The sequence below is a fragment of the Helianthus annuus genome, chromosome 7 (genome assembly GCF_002127325.2).
Source record: "Helianthus annuus cultivar XRQ/B chromosome 7, HanXRQr2.0-SUNRISE, whole genome shotgun sequence".
In the NCBI taxonomy this organism is placed as follows: domain Eukaryota; kingdom Viridiplantae; phylum Streptophyta; class Magnoliopsida; order Asterales; family Asteraceae; genus Helianthus; species Helianthus annuus.
Window position 1 is genome coordinate 74,013,866 of NC_035439.2, and position 20,678 is coordinate 74,034,543.

The window sequence follows — 20,678 nt, forward strand, 5'->3', positions numbered from 1 at the left end:
GAGACGTCAGAATTTGCAAAAATGAGGGGGAATAAAAAATTTTAGATGTTCCAGCATTTTTGAAATTCGTGGCGCTGCAACAGTATTTGGGTAGTTTCGACTTCAGATTGTTAGGGGGAATGTGAATCTGATAGTGAGTGAAAGCTTTCGAGATCAAGATGATCCAAGGTGTTGATATCTGATCGTGGACAAAAGCATCAGAGATCTGAGAGTGATCGTGGATGATAGCTTCTGAGATCTAGATTATCCGAGGAGATGAATCTGATTATGGACGAATGCTTCGGAGATCGGATTACATTACCAGATAATTTGTTTTCCAATGAAGATTTGCTGATTGTGGAGAATACCATTTACACGGATTTGTCATTCTTACGGTGCGTTAACGTTGATCACGGAAAACGGGGTATCAGATCTTCAGGGGGATTTACGGATTTGAAGTTAATCGGGGGGTATTTGAAGTTTCTATCAATTGCCGGTTGAGTTTTTTGTACATTCTTAGATCGAGCAAGTGGAATGCGAGATCGTGGTGCTGACATGTCATATCAAAAACTGAGCTCGGATGCGGTTAAAGCTGAAACAGAGGATGTGTTAGTACATAAACGTCTGTAGCTTCCGTCAGCATAAAGTCTTTATTTTGTTAAAGTTGTATAGTTTAATGTATAAGGCGTCAGAATACAGGGTTTGTTTTGTAAAAGTGCTGCTTTGTAAGCCGATCGGCTGGCCTAGCCGATCGAACAGCCTAACCGATCGAACAGCTGTTCGATCGGGTGGCCCAACCGATCGGTTAGCCTAACCGATCGGACAGCACTTAGCTTATTCTGACTTGCCTATAAATAGAAGTTCTGTCAGCTCATTTAGGACTTTTGAATCTGCCGGTAACCTAGAGAGCTGAAGTCTGTGATCAACTGGAACTTGTATCTTGTCATATATTTCAATTGAATTGCAGACTGTTGAACATGGAAATCATATGTCTTTCTGTATCTGTATATGATTTGCTGGATTCCGCACAGCAATCATAGTATGACATTCATTAACAGGAAGATCCCGATCAACCAGGGACCAACAAGTGGTATCAGAGCTATGGATGTTGATTGAAGATACCAGAAGACATAGTTCATCGATTTCAGTCAAATTCTTGTAGATTTGAAGAGAGATTCAACTGAATTCAAGCGAAGATTGCATTGTGAAGAACAAATTTCATCGGAAATTTGTTTCTGATATAGTTTTCACCGGAAAACTTGCAGATCTACTCTATCTTTCTCATATTTCTCTCCGTTCTTCATCTTTTTCATCATAAAACTTGAAAAACTCAAAATTAAAACAGATTCAATGGATAAAACTTGATAAAATTACTATCAATCGGTTCGGAATCTCAAATTTTACAATCCTACTAAGTTTCATAATCAGATTCAAACAAATTCGTGTTAAAATTGAACAATTTCAATGAAAAACTGCATGAACTTGCTGATGTCAGCTGGTCGAATCGATTAGCATATTCATTCGTTTGCTGATGTCATCAATTTGAAAGAGATAACCGTTCAAAGATATTTTGGAAGTTATTGCTGACATCATCTTGGTAATCTGATCGAACAGCTGATCGATCGGACTGCATTGTTGTTAAAAGGAAGTTTGAAGTTTACTAGATTCCTATTCGATCGAACAGCTGATCGATCGAACAGCATTTGTCTAACCGATCGGCTAAGCTACTCGATCGAACACACTACTCGATCGAATACCCTGTTCGATCCAAGTGTTAGTGTTAAGCGTTTTTTTTAAGAAGTCAAAATTTTTCTAAGTGTTTGTCTGATTTTACAGGAACATTCAAAATGGATGACATATTCACAAACCCTTTTAGTGATATGTATGGTTTCACTGTAAGCTCAGGAGGATCAGGAAATCCAGAAAATGATGATTCTACATCAAACAATACCAACATAAATCAAATCAAAGAGAAAAGGAAGGAAGCATGGGAATCAGAAAGCGCGTTTGGAACTTTTAATCGTCCTCCAAAGTTAATGGCTATTGAAGATTATACAAGATGGGCAATAAAATTTGAAGAATGGCTGATGGCGTTTGCTTTCCCCAGCTGGAAAAGCATGAAAAATGGGTATGCTGCGGGTAAAAACAATGGTGAAGTATTGAGAAGTAATGAAGAGATTGATCTATTCGTTGCTGAACAGAAATGTGTAGCACTACTATTTCAATCTGTCAGGGAAGATATTATTTCACTAATCAGCTACACCAACGCCAAAGATTTGTGGGATAAACTGGGAAAGAAATGTCTGGGAAGTAAAGAAATCTTAAAGAACAAAACTAAACTACTAAAAAAGGAGTTTGATATGTTCAGTTGTTTCAAAAATGAGTCAGTCTGCAAGATGATCGAACGTTTTGGTCATCTTAAATTGGAACTTGCACGTCATGATATCAAATATCCTGATGAAGAGATAGTTGATAAACTGTTCGATTCTTTACCAGATGAAATGGACTGGAGGTACTATGCTTTGATGTTGAAAAACACCATTCCGCCAGAAGAACTAAAACCAGATGTAGTGATTGAACGACTGGAAAGCCATGAGCTAGAATTGAAGAAAACATACAAAGTCAATCATTCATATCAACAAAATCCAGAACTATACTATCCCAAAAGTTTGATGCCCAAAGCCTCATCACCGAAAACAGCATTTTCTGCCGAAAACATATCTCCAGCTCATAAAGAAAATCAAAGCAACCCAAACAAAGAAAGTCACAGTGGATATCATAGTGGGTCTACTTCTATTCCTACTGCCTCGACAAATCGTTCTGATTCAAAGTTCTCATGTAATATTGCTGTTGATCTGAAGAATGCACAAAACTTTGATGAAGAATCTGTGAAGCAACAGATGGTGTTTCTAGCAACTGTGCTAGAATCATATGAGGGGCTGATTGCTGGAAAAATTGGGAATACTAATCTGACAAAAGAAGACTATGATCAGATAGATCCCGAAGAGATGGAGTTAATTGATATCCAATGGGCAATGGCGAGTGCAGTGCGACGTGCACAACGCTTTATGGAGATAACGGGAAGAAAAACAATTGGTGGTCCTTCAACAAAGCTGGGATTTGATAAATCAAAGGTGAAGTGTTTCAAGTGCAAACAGAAAGGCCACTTCAAACGAGAATGCCGAAATGCATATGTTGAAGAATCTGAGAATCCATTCAAGGATGACTACTACAAGAAAGCTATCTATCATCAGAATAAGTCCGAACCGCCAAGAATAAAGCAATCTGAAGACAACAAAGGAAAATCTAGAGCTTTGGCAGTGATTTACGATGATGAAGGATATGATTGGAGTAAGGAAGTATTACCTGAAGATGATGCTATTGGTTATGCTTTTATGGCGAGTCATAATGAACCAATTCAATGGAAGGATAATCGTACAGAACAACAAAAGTACGAATATCGAAAAATGGTTGCTGAAGCAAAGATCATCCGACTCTCAGGTGTTTATGAGGAAGCAACACGTGCAAACCGATGGGATCCAGATAGAGAGTGTTATTTGGATGAATATGGTAACATTGCTGTCGACTACAAGAAGATAGACATTGAAGCCATTATCCAAGAATACAAAGAAGAGGATGAGTACTGGCAACACAAATGGTGGGGTACACCAACATCGAAAATGATCGAGGAAGAAAGAGAGAAAGAAAGAAGAGAAAAGGAGAAGATAGAAGAACCAGTGAAAATTGACACCGGGTTGATCAACACTGCACAGGAGATGACAGCTGAAAACTTGAGAGAAATGGCTGATAAAGTGCTTGCTGTCAAAGCACTTGAGGTAGATTCTACTCCTAATTCTGAGTTAAAGAAACAGGTCAGTCAAACTAAGTCATCAACTGTGTCAGGTAACAAAAACAATTGCAATGCTGATTGCAAAAGTTGTAACAAACAATGCAACTTTTGTACAACTGTCACATACCTCAATGGGGAGAAAATCAAGAATCTAACAGATAATGTTAGAAAACTTGAAAGTCAAATTCTTGATTGTGACAAAGAGTCAAAAGAATCAGCTGAACAAATAAAAGAATTGAAAACTGAAAACCTGAAAATTAAAGCTGATCATGACAAAATTCTTCTTGAAAGCAGAAATGTTGTTGAAAAATTTGAAAAATTGAAAAATGTCGTTAAAGAGAGTGATGATAGAAATGGAAAAACAACTAAGGAAAACGAGCATTTAAGAGCTGTTTTGATAATAAAAGAGGAAACAATCAACAAACAACTGGATGAGATAGCAAAATTAAAACTGAAGGTTCAAGAAAGTGAAATTGAAAATGAAAGAATCCAGTTAAAATTAAACAGCTATAGCTCAGCTAGCTTTGTTTTGCAGCACATAGTTCCTAAACCCATAGGGAAAAACAAAGCTGGTGAGGATGTGTTTTCGGATGGAAAAGGTGTAGGGTTTCACAGAGTTCCACCTCCAATCTTAGACAACTACACGAAAAAGCAGTCTAGTTTGGTGGAAATTGAAGAAGAAAATGATGTTACATTCCCTGAGAGTATTGATGTCACGTTCACGTCTTCCAATGACGAGGGTGTCCAAAATGATGTGGTGAAAAGTGTGGTGGATAATGTGCTTAACCCAGATTGTGACACTTCTGAGGAGGATGGTTGTTTTCTAGACAAATACATTCCGAAACAGAAATCCAAAAGCAACTTACATGATGAATCTGATCTTGTCATGTACAAGATGTCAGGATCGGATAAGTTGTTTTCGGATTCCGAGTTTCCATTAGAGAATGTGAATCTGAAAAAATTGGCCAAAGTTTTTAAATTGATTGAAGTCGAGTTGTCAACAGTAAACACTCGAAAGGTCGAAAAGGTTCATAACAGGAAAACTGCCTATCCATCACGTGGTTATAATAATAACAACAGAAATTGGTCAGGTGGTTATCAGGGGGGTAAATCATATCAGAAAAGATTTGATCAAAATAAAAGGTATGTCAAAAAGAAAACATTTGTGAACAGCTCAAGTTCACTTGCTGAGGAAGAACAGAAAATTTTTTCAAAATCTAACAAAGAATTTTTTGAGAAGAAAGCTTCACAAATTCAGTCTGAAGGCACAAGTCAAGTAGTTGATACTCGTACTTGTTTCAAATGTAATCAAATGGGTCATATTGCACGAAAGTGTACTGTTGTAAAAACTAAGACTGAAATTGTGAAGGTTCAACAAAGAAAAGATGACAAAAAGGGAAAAGCACCGATGTATGTTGAGAAGAAAATTGTTCAAACTAACAATTTGAAAGAAAAATCTAAACACGTGAAGAAGTTGGTACCTAAACAAGATAAATTTTATAAGCGGGGTGCTGAAACTCAACAAGTGTGGAAACCAAAGGTTGTAACAAAAATTGAGAAGAAGGTCTCAATTCCTGAGGTGAAAAATGCTGAAGAATCAATGAAAATTGATTATGATGCAAATTTTCCACCTCTTAATTCAAAGAATTTCAAAATTCAAGTTGCAAAAGTCACGGTTGTCCCTAAGGCTGATAAGGCCTGGGTGGACTCCATGTTTGACTAAACAATTTGAATTGCCGGAGCTTCCTGGATTGCGAAGCATGAATCGGCATCTTTCTTGAAGTTGTTTAAATGATGATTTGTTATGTGCAGGATCTTCCAAAACTTGTATCCAGGTGGATAATGGATAGTGGAGCTTCAAGGCATATGACAGGGAAGACCGCATTGCTGTATGATGTGAATGACATTAATGGTGGCTATGTGGGTTTTGCGGGTAATCAAGGAGGCAGGATCATAGGTGAAGGAACATTATCAAATGGTATTATCACGTTTGAGAGAGTTAACTACATCGCTGAGCTGGAGAACAACCTGCTGAGTATCTCCCAGATCTGTGACAGGATGTACACTACTTATTTCACCGACAAAGAATGTTTAATCTTGAAACCGGGATTTGTGATACCTGAAGAGTGGATCATCATGAGGGCACCAAGAGTCAACGATCTGTACGTGTTGGACATGAGCGTTGCTACTACAACCACGGGTCAGGCTCATTGTTTTGTGTCCAGAGCAACGGAAAAGGAGTCAAGGTTATGGCACAGAAAGATGGGGCATATTCACCTAAGGAAAATGAATCACTTAGTGCATAACGACTTGGTCACCGGAGTGAATATTAAAGGTTTTCATCTGGAAGGGGAGTGCATAAGCTGTGTCAGAGGTAAACAGAAGAAAAAGTCACACCCTACAAAACAAGTCAATTCAGTTTCGAGACCTTTGGAAAGACTTCACATGGATTTGTTCGGTCCAGTGAATGTTAAAAGTATAACAGGAGATTCTTACTGTCTGGTCGTGACTGATGACTACTCCAGATTTTCGTGGGTTATGTTCTTGAAAACGAAAGACGAAACCTTTGATAGTTTGGTAGTTTTGTTTAAGAAAATTGAGAATCTGTACCAGAGACCGATTTGTAGAATTCGAAGTGACAATGGTACTGAGTTCAAAAACAGTAAGATGGAGGAATACTGTGATGAAAGAGGTATACTGCATGAGTTTAGTGCTCCGTATACTCCTCAGCAAAATGGAGTTGCAGAACGCAAGAACCGGACGCTAATCGAGACAGCCAGAACAATGCTTGCAGATTCCAAGTTACCAATCAATTTCTGGGCTGAAGCTGTTTCTGCTGCATGCTATACTCTCAACAGAGTTCTTACTGTGAAAAGATTCAACAAGACATGTTTTGAGCTGATCAATAAACGCAAACCAAATCTGAAGTATCTAGAGCCGTTTGGGTCACCATGCACGGTTATAGAGCCGAATGGGAAGTTTGGTACAAAGAGCTTTGAAGGAATCTTTGTTGGTTACTCAGGTCCTACACGGAGAGTCTTTGTTCCAAGTGAGAAGCGTATTATTGAAGCAGCAAATGTTGAATGTCAAGGTTATACTATGCCACCTCAAAATCCTGGTGATTCATGGCGTTATAACTATGATAGACTTTGGGGATCGTTTGACATGAGAAAAGAATCTGAAGAGGAAGAAGATTTCTTTGATGAGCTGGATGTTTTTCGAGAATATGAATCATCGCTCAGATTTCCAGCAGAATATACGAGAAGATCTAGTGAAACATCAAATGACAATGAAGCAGGTCCTAGCAATACTGGTGATCATGAGGATGAAGTTGCTCCTGGTAATGAGTCAGTGGTAAATGATAATCAAGAAGCTGAAAATATGCCAGTGTTTGATGATAGTGATTCAGACCTTGAGGGGGAGCAAATCCAGGTATTAAGTCAAACAAACCAAGTTAGTGAGCAGGATGCTGAACAGAATGTTACAAATCTAGAAGGAAATGTAGATGTTCCAGACGAAGTGATGCCTCGAACTCTTTCGTATCATCCAGAGGAACAGATTATAGGAGATTTGCAATCAGGAGTTCGCACCAGACGTCAACTTGATCAGGGCCTTTCAAGTTTTTATTCTTCAGTAAAGTCTTTACAAGATGAATTCTCACTGTGTTGTTTTATTTCGCAGATAGAACCTCGCACATACAAAGAGGCACTTACTGAGGATTCCTGGGTCAACGCGATGCAGGAAGAATTGAATCAATTTGAAAAGTTGAAAGTTTGGAAGCTGGTGGATCTACCTGAAGGTCATCGGAAAATAAATACCAAATGGGTGTTTAAGTGTAAGAGGGACGACAGAGGAGTAGTAGTCAGAAACAAAGCTCGGCTCGTCGTTCAAGGTTTCAGTCAACAGGAGGGAATTGATTTTACAGAAGTATACGCTCCTGTAGCAAGACTCGAAGCCATCAGGATCTTTCTAGCATTTGCATCATGGAAAAATTTCAAAGTGTATCAGCTTGATGTAAAGTCGGCCTTTCTATATGGCAAAGTGAAAGAGGAAGTATATGTGGGACAGCCGCCAGGATTTGTCGATCCACATCACTCAAACAAAGTGTATCTTTTGGATAAAGCTTTATATGGCTTGCACCAGGCCCCGAGAGCCTGGTATGAGACTTTGTCTCAGCACTTGCTAGCCAATAACTTCATCCGGGGAACAATTGATGCTACTCTTTTCACTAAGATTGTTGATGGTCACTTGCTGATAGTTCAGATTTATGTGGATGACATAATTTTCGGGTCAACCAACGAAAACTTGTGCAAAGATTTTGAGCAAGTGATGAAGCAGAAATTCGAAATGTCGTCAATGGGGGAAATGAAATTCTTTTTAGGATTACAAGTTGATCAGCTTCCTGAAGGAATTTTCATACACCAGACGAAGTACGTCCATGATATTCTAGAGAAATTCGGAATGTCAGATTCTTCATCTGCTGCAACCCCACTAGCAACAAATCATGGGATTCACCCAGATCTCACCGGAGACAGGGCAGATGAACGACTATATCGATCCATGATTGGTTCCTTGATGTATCTAACTGCTTCTCGGCCCGACATTATGTACCCAACATGCCTCGCAGCAAGATTTCAATCTAACCCTAGAGCATCGCACTTAATCATTGTGAAAAGGATACTACGCTACCTGAAAGGAACTCCATCATTGGGGTTATGGTATCCTAGAAAAGGCGATTTCACACTCGAGGGGTATTCCGACTCGGATTTCGGATGCTGCAAACAAAATGCAAAATCAACAACTGCAGGATGCCAGTTCTTTGGACCCCGCTTGGTCACCTGGCAGTGCAAGAAACAAACATCTGTTGCGCTATCCACATGTGAAGCAGAATACGTATCTGCAAGCAGCTGCTGTTCTCAAATCCTGTGGATACAGCAACAAATGTGCGATTACGGTTTGCAGTTTCTTAACACTCCTATTTTTGTTGATAACGAGGCTGCAATTAACATAACTAAAAATCCGGTACATCACGCTAAAACAAAACATATAGAAATTCGTCATCATTTTATTCGCGACTGCTTCGAGAAAAAGTTGATACGAATTGAGAAAATCCACACTGATGAGCAAAAAGCTGATCTGCATACCAAAGCTTTTGACAGAAATTGTTTTAAATATCTTTTAAAACTAAATGGTATGATGCTCTTTTCAGTGGTTGATGGAATTGTTAGCGTTGATGCAGAAACCACTGTGGATGATGATGATAAATTATCTGCAATGGTTTGTCGTCTTTTTACATGTTTTGGTCTTTAGGGGGAGATAGAAATATTTGTAAATATTGTAAATATATTTTTTTAGAAAAGACAAAAACAGTAAAAATTCAAAAAGCCAAAAACATGATAAAATTTTCATAATACCAAAAACATTGAAAAAGCAAAAATGAGTTTTGTTGATAAAAGAGGAAATGATAGTACATCAGTGGACTATCACAGCATGCTAAAGAAATGTAATGTCAAATGTGATAAACGGTCTCACTAATGATGTGACGATAGGTTTTCGTACATTTAGTAGATTTATTCGGGATATAAACATAAAATTTCAAACTTGCGAAATTTGTGGGGAACACTACTTGGATATATAGGTAACCCCTGAAATCTCGTTTGAAAGGTCTCGTATTCTGATATACTAGGTGTTAATACTCTATGATGTCTGGGGTATTATTCCGGGACTTCTGCTGAACGGTAGTTCTGACCTAGTCCTTGGATAATGCTTTGCAGTAAATGCTTGAAACATAACATTCTAGCCCTCAGTGATTAGACAATAAAATTGATAATCATCTGTTGTAGCTAAAAAGATCCTCTAAAGGGGACACACTGCTAAGTCGAAGCTGATATCTCTCTGCTGAACGGAAGTTCTGACCTGAGATCCCTCAGTTCTCGCATTTAACCCCTAAATTATGTACAGACATCATTGTAGTATTCTTGCCTGTAAGACTGAATATTGAGATTCTGGATACGGGAGTATATTCAAGAGGTGGGACACATGAATTGAGCTAAGTTCCTAAAACATCTAAATCGTATCCTGAATAGATTGAAAATTGTGTGAAAATTTAAGAGGACAACTATATCGTCAATCGAGGTGAATCGTTTAGAACTTAAAACGATTAAAAGCTTAACGGTGCTAGTGATTTGTCTCATGAACTGATATGATCCTCTTACACAAACTCACAAAGAGGTTTGTAAATAAGATTTACTTTCATTCCTGTTAATATTTCAGTCTTCTTTTGATCTACTTCATGCATTGAAAATACAAAAATATATTTTACATTTCTACTTTATTTTTGACAAACCAAGGTAGAAAGCGTATCATCAGATTCACAGTCTGATGCAAATGCAGAAAGTTGATCCTGTACTGAAAAGGCGAATTGGGAGCTAATCACAAACAGAGAGTTTTGGAATATCAAAATACAAGTTCATTAATTTGTAACTTGTAAATTTTCAAGAAAATCTTTGAAAAACAATCAGTGTGCTTTGCTTCAGGTCAACCAAGGTCATTAAGTTGAACTTGGTAGACGAATTAAGTTTCTAGGGTCATTAACTTGGACCTAGATGCTTAAATGGATTTCTCATTCACTGATAAAATATGAAAAGGTTCAAAATCAGAAAAAGGGTCAAAAGTTATTCGAGTAAAGAGGTCATGATCTTTGAATCGAACAGCTAGCCGATCGGCTAGGCTAGCCGATCGGTTAGGCCAATCGATCAGGTCATACCTATAAATAGGCAGTCAAGGCTTCTAGAAAGCTTTTTCATTTCTGTTCGAACAGACTGCTACTCGATTCATTGTTCTTGAAGATTCTTGATTCCTTTTTCATTTCAAATTTGTGTTGTTGGCTCACTCATCATCACAAATGGTAAAGGTATGTCATTCAATCTCTGAATCAGTGATTTCATTCATGTTCTTAACTGTTGATGTTCTTCATTGAGTCGGTTAGAAAAATCAAGATTAGGAAAGATTAAGATAGAGTTAGATGATTCTGAGAATAGGGTTTTGATCGGAATTGCCTGATCTACAAGATTACCGGTTTAATTTTTGCAAAATCTTAATTAATCTTGATAGATCTAAGATTGAAAGTGACGTCAGTCGGAACTTTAGATGAAGATTTGAACAGGTTTTAGGTTGTTTTTAGAGAAAATGAAAACAGGGTTTTGATGACGACATCAGGAAGAATAATAATCTGTGTTCAATTTTGTGATATCTGTTAGGTTGTTCTTCATGATTATTTGAATGTTCTTCATGATGAAGATGTTGCTAGCCGATCGGCTAGACCAGCCGAACGAACAGCATCATGTTTTCATTTATGAAAAATGTTTAAATCTTTTGTTTTTCTGCTTTGAAATGTGTGCCATGATATATTTTGTCATTGTTTAAAGTGTTAGAGTGAATCTGATGTATGTTGTTTTTGTTTAGTCATTTGCTAGCCGATCGGTTAGTCTAGCCGATCGAACAGCAAATGCTAGCCGATCGGTTAGTCTAGCCGATCGAACAGCAAATGCTAGCCGATCGAACAGCATTCTGCTAGTCGATCGAACAGCATTGCATTATCTCATATATGCATGACTATCTTGGTTAATCTTTCAAGTAGTAAAATGCTAGTCGTTCGAACAGCATTCTGCTAGCCGATCGAACAGTATTTTACTAGCCGATCGAACAGTATTTTACTAGCCGATCGAACAGTATTTTACTAGCCGATCGAACAGCTTTATGCTAGTCGATCGAACAGCATTTTGCTAACCGTTCGAACAGCATTGTTTGATGACCTTAGATATCTTGCATAGTCTTTTGCTAATCGATCGAACAGTATTTTGCTAGCCGATCGAGTAGACCACTCGATCGATCAGACCAGCCGATCGAGTAGACCACTCGATCGATCAGACCAGCCGATCGAACAGCAAAGGTTCTTTCAACACATCATTCCTATTCGATCGAACAGCAAATACTATTCGATTGAACAAGCCATTCGATTCACTGTTCTATCACTCTAAATGTTTCAAGTGTTTCTAGTCTCTATATCTAATGTTTAAATTCTTCACAGGGACGAGGAAAAGACACTAACAAAGGACACAATGTTCCAAGTGCAATTGATGAGGTCTCTACAAAAGGAACAGAAGCAGAAAAAATGGCTGAGTGTTTAAGAAAAAGCAGAATTGCTAAGGCATTGTCTGATACGACAATAGTTTATGAATCTCATGTTAGAAGATTTTGGGACACTGCAAGGTTTGAAGAAAAGGATAATAAAATTCATGCAGTAGTCAAGAAGAAAGATGAAAACAACAAGGATATTGATGTTGAAGTAGTGTTTGGAGTAGAGGACATAAGAAGGGTTCTTGATTTACAAGATTCTGACAATGATCCAACGATCATGTCAGAACGTCTTGCTAAAGGGCTATGGTGTAGATTGGGTTTTTCTTCACACATCAACGGAAAAATGTTCAAAAGGAGTTTCTCGAAACAATACAGATACTTAATGCATTGCTTAGTGCATTCCCTATCTCACAGAAAGGGAGCCTATGATGAGGTGTCTGACTACATAATGAACATTGTTGTAAGTATTGTGCTGAACAGGAAATACAATATTTCACAAGTGATTTTTGAATTTTTAAAAGAAAATTGCTTAGCCGGGAAAGACAAATACATTATGTACCCAAGATTCATTATGATGATCTTGGATGACAAAGTTAAGGATTTGCCAAAGAATAATGATGATATTATGGCAATGGCTGAAGTGAATAAGACTGCTATTCTAAGAATCACAAAGGAGAAGGATGCTAAAACAAAAGAGTTGATCTGTGCATTAAAGGATGAATCATACGTAGCTCCTGAAAATGATAAATGGAGACATGACAATAGTGATTCAGACAATGAAGACAATAAGATGAGTGAAATGATTGAAAAGAAAACCAGATGGTGGTGTATCAAAGATGGAAAGAGAAAGAGAACACCAAAGTCGACCCCTGTGGTTGTAATTAAAGAAACAGCAAAGGGTACAGTGATAGGGGGAGCTATATGATTTTTAGAGTATGTTATGAAAATTGTTACTAATTTTGCTTTAAATAATTGTTTTTGCAGGGTCTTCTGAAGAACCTCAAAGAAAGCTAATTGATGAACCTGTCATAGAACCAAGGGAGGTGGTTGATAAAGGTGTTGGTTTAAAAGAGACTTTGGAAAGCTATTTTAAAAAGCATGAAGAGGCTGAACAAGCACAAGCTCAAAAGAAAGTTGGTCAAGAAGAGGAAGCTCAAGAGAACTCTAGTAATGAAGATTCAGAAGAAACTTTATCTGAATCTGAACTGGTCAAAGAGACAGTGGGAAAAGGAAAAGTACAACTGAAGAAAAGACCTTTAAAGAAAAGAAAGAATTCTGAAGATGAAGATTCACCGTACAATCCTGAGGATTCGCAGAAAAACAGAAAGAAAAGAAAAGCTACTCGCACCGGTGATATTCCAAGAGTGGTTAGAGCAAAGAAACAGAATGCTAAATCACAAAAAGAGCAGGAAGGAAAGAAGAAACAGGACACTGCTGAAACTAGTCCTGTAGTTGAGATACCAAAAGAAGTTCCTTTAACAGAAATTCCAATAGAAACACAAACTCCTTATGATGATTATGTGGAGATCACCGGAGTCAAATCTGCTAAACAAACATCTGATCGTCATGATATTCCAGAATCATCACAACGAAAGACAGATTATTTCAACTTAGATTTTGATAGCCTTGGTGGTGCTACTGGAGATTTCTTTCAAGATATGCCAGAGAGTGAAGGAGACCTATTTCATGATAAAAAGATGAAAGAATTGGAAGAAAAAGTTAAAGTCTTGGAAAAGGAAAAGGAAGAAAACGAAGCTGTGCAAGTAAAGTTGAAGGAAATGATTGATGAGTTGGAGAAACGGCATGAAGACGTAATGGATGCAGTGCTTACAAAAGATGAGAAATTGAATGAAATGAAGGAAGATATAAAAGATAATGCAGAACTTATTAGCGCACTTACTGATGAAATTGCTGCATTGAACGCCAAAGTCAAAGACTTGCAGAATATCAATCAGACTTTGAATCAACTCTTAAATGAGATGAATGAAGCTTCGACAAATGAAATGAAGGCAATGAAGCTAGAGATGGAAGCTATGAGAGCAGATAAGGTGATGAAAGATAAGCAACTGGAAATGCTTACAGCTGTGATTGAAGCACATCTGAAGGTGAACATCCACGAGGCTTTTGATCAAGTTGACATTATCAAGGCAAATGAAAGAAGGAAAGAAAGAGAAAGACAGCTTGCTGAAGAAGCTAACCTGAAAAATAAAGGCATAGCAGAAGAAGTTGAAGTTGTTGGATCTTCACAAAATCAACTTGAGGTAGGTGGATCATCTTCTCAACCAGAAATTGAAATGGTGGATGCTCAAGATGTTACAGTAAATGATGAAGAAATGGTGGAAGCAGAAAATGAAGCAGTTCATGAACCAGAGTTTATTATGGTTGGTGAATCTGTAGAGCCTATTATTCCGGAGAATGTTTTGAGAGACGTTCAAATCATACAAAGAAAGAAAAAGGCTAAAGAAGTATTACTACTGGAGTACTCTACCGACAAGTTTGTATTAGTTGGAAAAGCCTATAGAGTGCCCTATAGTGAAGAAGAATCTGCCAAGCTGTTAAGATTTTATGAATTAAAGGATCAAGGGAAGATAGCTAGAGGAGAAGTGGAAGAAGAATCTGATAGTGATTTTTGGGAGGAAGAAGATGAAGATGATGATAAAGATGATAAAGCAGACGATAAATCCGATGATGATGATAAGCCTGATGATGATGATGATGATCAAGGCACATCGGGTTTGCTAATCAATGATCCATCCGTTCAAAATAAAGTAAATGAACTCATGAATGATGAAGTGAATGAACAGAATGATGATGCAGAGTGTGAAGGGTCATCTTCTGGAAACCAATCTGGTGATCAGGTACATCAACTCACATCTACTTTTATTTCTCTTTCTGAATATCATCAAGGAGAAGTAGATATTATCAGAACAAGAGCTGAAATGCTTGAGGAGTTGGGGTTAGAAGATGGGAAGTTTAAATTTGATATCGAAGATGAAATCCCAGAGTCTCCGATTAAAAACTTTGAACCACAATTTCCACTTGAAGCAGAATTTTATGATAATGTGACCATAGAGACTGATTCAGATTCGGAAGAAGAAAGAATAGATTTTCACTATGAAGGTGAAGACATGGCATTTCCTACATTCACAGAGTTATTTGAAGACATGAATGCAGAATTATTGAAGAGAAAAATTGAAGAAAGAGTTGCATCTGCTGATATGCCTGAACCAGTTCCAAGAGAAATTTCTGCTGAAGAAAGAAAGAAATGGTTCAGATCAATGCCAAAGGAAAGAAAGCCTCTTAGAGCTCTACAGTATTTTACTCATGATAAAGACTTATCTTGGGGTGATATTCTTTCTTGGGGGTATCTGGAAGACTTGAATGTTTATGCAATTCGAAGAGAGCAAGGTGTTCAATACTTCAGGTGCATTTCTGATCTTGCTACCTTACCTTGGTGGGACGTAGATGAATTGGTGGTTACAAAGAATATTAAACAACTCTACTACGGTCCTGAAGTAAAACAGAGAGACCAGAAGCTGTGGAATTACATCAAGTATCAAGCAACGATCAATTATCCAGATTGGAAACCACAGTTTCCTAAAAGAATTGTGAAGTATACAGCTAAAGGTGAGAAGGACGTTACTCTTGATGTCAAACCGCCAAAATGTTTGAAGAGCATGCCTTTAAGGGCTATTGAGCAGGATTTCTATGATTTATTTCAAGCATGGCTCTATAATCCTTCTACTGCTGAAGCTGTGATCTCTTTGTACGATAAAGACACTGGTGAAGCTAGGAAAATTTGTATTCTAGACCCGATGTGGCTGGTAAATTGCTCAAAGAAAGACATAGATTGCTTGTTTGTCAACAAGATAATCTATGACAAGAAAGACAAAGCCATTGCTCAGCAGTACCAGAGTGTAGTTGATGTCTGTTTTGCTAAAGAAATCAACTCTGGTAAGAACTGGAAAACCTCATGGAGAGAACTAGAGGTTGATGAGTTTCTAAAGGTGTACAAGAGAAGTTTAAGATCCAAGGAAATTCAGAGAAAAGCTGCTGAAAGAGGAAGACGAAATCTTGGATTTGTACCTCCTACTGATCAGACACCCATAGAGTCTGAAGAGAACAAGATCCCTAAGTGGGACAGAAAAAGAGATGGAGATCCAGTGTACAGAAATTGGTGGATAACAGAGGGAAGACATAAGAGAAGACAAATGTTAGCTGAACGAGAAGAGAAGAGAAAACAAAAGGCACGAGATAGAAGACGCAACAGGAGGTAATCAAGACTTTGCTGGAAGGGACTACAGCTTCATCCGAGGGGGAGTCTGTTAGTACATAAACGTCTGTAGCTTCCGTCAGCATAAAGTCTTTATTTTGTTAAAGTTGTATAGTTTAATGTATAAGGCGTCAGAATACAGGGTTTGTTTTGTAAAAGTGCTGCTTTGTAAGCCGATCGGCTGGCCTAGCCGATCGAACAGCCTAACCGATCGAACAGCTGTTCGATCGGGTGGCCCAACCGATCGGTTAGCCTAACCGATCGGACAGCACTTAGCTTATTCTGACTTGCCTATAAATAGAAGTTCTGTCAGCTCATTTAGGACTTTTGAATCTGCCGGTAACCTAGAGAGCTGAAGTCTGTGATCAACTGGAACTTGTATCTTGTCATATATTTCAATTGAATTGCAGACTGTTGAACATGGAAATCATATGTCTTTCTGTATCTGTATATGATTTGCTGGATTCCGCACAGCAATCATAGTGTGACATTCATTAACAGGAAGATCCCGATCAACCAGGGACCAACAGGATGCTGCGTTGATTAGTTTCAAGTTGGTGATTGTTCGTGAAGGTTGCAGTTTAGCAAATCAGAGGAGAGTCGTGAACTGTGCAAAATACCAGGGGGAATTAGTGCTCTATACCCCGAATCATCAATCGTAGGGGAATCTATTGTCAGATTTCAAGATGCCTGATTGAAGTTGCAGAAAAGTTGAAGATTGCAGAATATTCAAACATGGCTCAAGGTTCTCAAAGTGTTATAGACGATTTGACAGTGACAGCCGAGGGGGAATCTGTTGGTGCATATTTGGTACATCTGCCACTGTGCGAATAGTTAGATAGAGCGTGTGTTGAATAGAGAATAGAGAAAGTTGGACAGGTTTTGATACTACAAAGGTCCATCCAGACGGGTGGACAAGTCCATCCGGTCGGATGGACAATAGAATAGTCCAAACCCCATCCGAATGTGTAGGTATTGAGATTGTAAAGTCCATCTGGACGGATGACCATCCGGACAGATGGACACTAGCTCATTCGGACTGGATAGGCTGTTGCCTATAAATAGGGATATGGGGTGCCCATTTGGACAAGCTTTTGGATCCTTGAGGGGACATGTTGTCCAACTGGTCTCACGGTGTTGTAACTTGTCAAGATATGAATAGAGACCAGATTGTAAGTGACTGCTCGGTGTCGTATCTATCTTCTACTTCTTTCTTAGTAATAATAACGAACCGAACACGTCGTATCAGGACCGAGGCTCTGTCAGACTCTCCTGCTCCTGGATTAGCAGCATCGTTCTTATCTTCTTGTAACATATAGTATATCTTTGGTATGTTGTTGCCTTATAGTCAGATGAGCTTTTATTAGAGATAAACTTGAATAAGTTCTTGTAACATATAGTATATCTTTGGTATCTTGTTGCCTTATAGTCAGATGAGCTTTTATTAGAGAAAAACTTGAATAAGATTTGCAAGTTACTCGAACTTCTGCTTATAGTACTTGGTTTAAATCTTTTAAGTACGTATGTGACATATGTCAACCACATCGTGCAAAAATTTAACAACTGGCATGAAAATCTTCGCTTATTACGTTTACTCACAACTTAAAACTTATGACACTTTACTTGTTGGAACTTTCAACTTGAAGTATGTTTTGCTAACTTACAGTTGGAATGTTACACGCAGGGGTGTTAATCATGTCGGGTTGGCAGGTTATAAATTGGTAGGTTGAAATGAGCAACACGAATTCGACCCATATTATTCGTTTCAAAGATTTTAACATGCATAAATTCGGGTCAACCCGAACACAATCCATTCAAGTCATTTTTTAGTGAGTCAAACGTGTTGACGAGTTGTAAGTAGGTTATTGTTAACATGTTTAATGGGTGTGTATGAGTGTGACAAGTAGATAAAATTGTATGACAAAACTATCATTCTTATTATTATGATTAATCATTATTATATATGTTCATTAACCTTTGTTTTTAATATATGTATAGGATGAGGTTCGGTTACAAAGTCCATTTTTCCTACAAAGTGTACAAAGTCATAAAACATCACAATTTCAGCCATAAAACACACTCAAAACCCACAAACAACAGAGTAAAGATGACTAAAACACAACATACAAACTGTTGGTGCATATGTCTGTCGACTTCGTCTTGTATCGAGTCTTGTAAACTTTTTAATAGATCAGGGCACGTAAATCGAGAAATGTATAGTGTAAAGTCATTTCACACGAAATGGCAGAAGCCATTTCGTACGAAATGAACATATCCATTTCGCACGAAATGGTTATTGCCCATTCCGTGCGAAATGCTTCCTCTATGTATAGCTGTTGTGCCATTTCATTTCTAGGGGTTCCTGATTCCGGTACCGAACTGCTGCCGACGTGTCTACTGCCTGTAATTGTTGTCAAATCAATAAACAAGACTATTAAAGAGTGAATCAAGTTGTTTCCAAGTCTATATCATTGAATTCCGCTTTTGATATGGATTAGAACTCTTCTGATAGACTCGTTTAGATCGATTCTTGATCCTACAAGGGGTATCAGAGCACAGGAGGAAGGGTTCTTACCGATTTCAGCTTGTTTACATCAGATTTCTGAATTCTACACCTTGTTTTTCAAATTTAACAAGTTTTCACTGTTAAAATGGATTGAATTTCACACATTATATGTGAAACACTGTTTTAATGAATCCTTGAGAAAATTGGACCTAAAATCGTGCTAAAAATTGATTAATTTGACAAAATCATGGCCGTCTGAGTGACGTCAGCAGTATTCCGCACGAAATAGACCATTTCGTGTGAAATTGTCATCCCATTTCGCACGGAATCATCATTGAGAAATCCATTTCGTACGAAATCAACTCCTTGAACTTCATTTCGCACGAAATCGACTGTTTGAATTTCATTTCGTACGAAATAGACTTTCATTTCGTTCCAGAGGACCCATTTCGCTTGAAACCTGCATTTCGTGTGAAAGTGCCATTCCGCTTTGTTGGTGCACTACATCTGTTGATTCCGTCTAGGTGTCTAGGATCAGGTCTTATATCGTATTGTATAGCATAGGGCACGTTTTACGAGAAAACAGGAGTCTGTATAGGTGTTATATGCTAGGACCGCTCATAGGGACATAGGGATGTTGGGTCGCTTATTTGGCATGTATGGACCGCTTATGTGGACGTGTCTGGACCGCTCATATGAACATGTGACATATGAGCGGACCCAAACCACTATATATAGGGGTCTTTAGGGCGATCCTCATAACATCGAGTCCGAATTCCACGCCGAAGCTCTGCCGGTGTGACGATCGAGTTGTAAAACGTTGCAAATCAATAAAACAAGCAGTTAGAAAGAAGAACAAGCTATTTCTACTTGTATTTCTTATTATTCCGCATCTGAAACGCAAGAGATAACCTCTGAACGACTCGTTCGGGTCAGCAAACGATCCTACAAGTGGTATCAGAGCTTGGGAGGAGGTTTTCTGCAGATTGTAGCTGTTTTTCATCATTTCTTCTCTCTTCTACATCTTCTTTTCTCATTTCCAGAAGATTTCACGGTCGGAATTCATTCAAATTTTCACAGATTGTGTGCAATAGTACCGAGACAAACCCTGGAAAGTTTCAGGTCAAAATTCGAAGTTTTAACAGGTCAAATCATGTTCGCAATATGGTCCGCTTGTAGTGACGTCATCGTGAACCGCTCTTAGGTCACGTTTTGGACCGCTTATTCGTACAATTTTGGTTCTGGTTCGCTCCAAATTTGTAAGTTGGACCGCTCGTACGAACAATCTTGGACCGCTCGAACGATCTTGGACCGCTCGAACGAACAATCTTGGACCGCTCTTAAAACAATCTTGGATCGCTCTTTGGATCATTTCTGGATCGCTCATTTGGATTAGTTTGGTCAGCTCATTTGGTTATCTGCTGGTCCGCTCGAACAATCATTCGATAAATTGATTGGTCTGCTCGTTAGTCAGTCACCCGGTTCGCTTATTTATTCAGTGTTGGATCGCTTTTCTGTCATCTGCATTGAAAAACGTGCTAATTCAACATGGATTCCGAGTTTTACAACGCTTTTGCTACATCGACTACTCCAGCCGCAATTGCTCAAGCAATGAATTTAGAAAATGAGACGGGAACGACTCAAAAGCCCCCTAGATTGATGAGCATTGAGGAGTATTATGGGTGGACGGATCGGTTTGAAAACTGGGTTCAGGCAAATCATCTCAGATCGTGGGAATGCATATTGGAAAAGTACACATTGCCTCGAACAGAATTGCAAGTTATTAAACAAATATCCGAATTTTCAGAACAAGAACGTGCCATGTACAGAGTAGAGAAAATGATGATCAGTCTGTTACAGCAGGCGATTAAAGAAGACATATTCATTTTGCTACAGCACGACAAAACTGCTAAATCAATTTGGGATGCTCT

General features: G+C 38.3%; 1 protein-coding gene across 1 annotated transcript; it reads left to right on the plus strand.

Annotated features, from left to right (window-relative positions):
* Positions 1–267: 267 nt before the first annotated feature.
* Positions 268–16,724, plus strand: LOC118480197. The gene is made up of 9 exons (XM_035974917.1): positions 268–403; positions 500–601; positions 1,816–3,026; positions 3,138–3,882; positions 9,039–9,106; positions 11,919–12,432; positions 12,490–12,867; positions 12,953–16,241; positions 16,652–16,724. Exons 1-9 carry the CDS (start codon positions 268–270, stop codon positions 16,722–16,724), a joined length of 6,516 nt encoding a protein of 2,171 aa, XP_035830810.1.
* Positions 16,725–20,678: the final 3,954 nt, after the last annotated feature.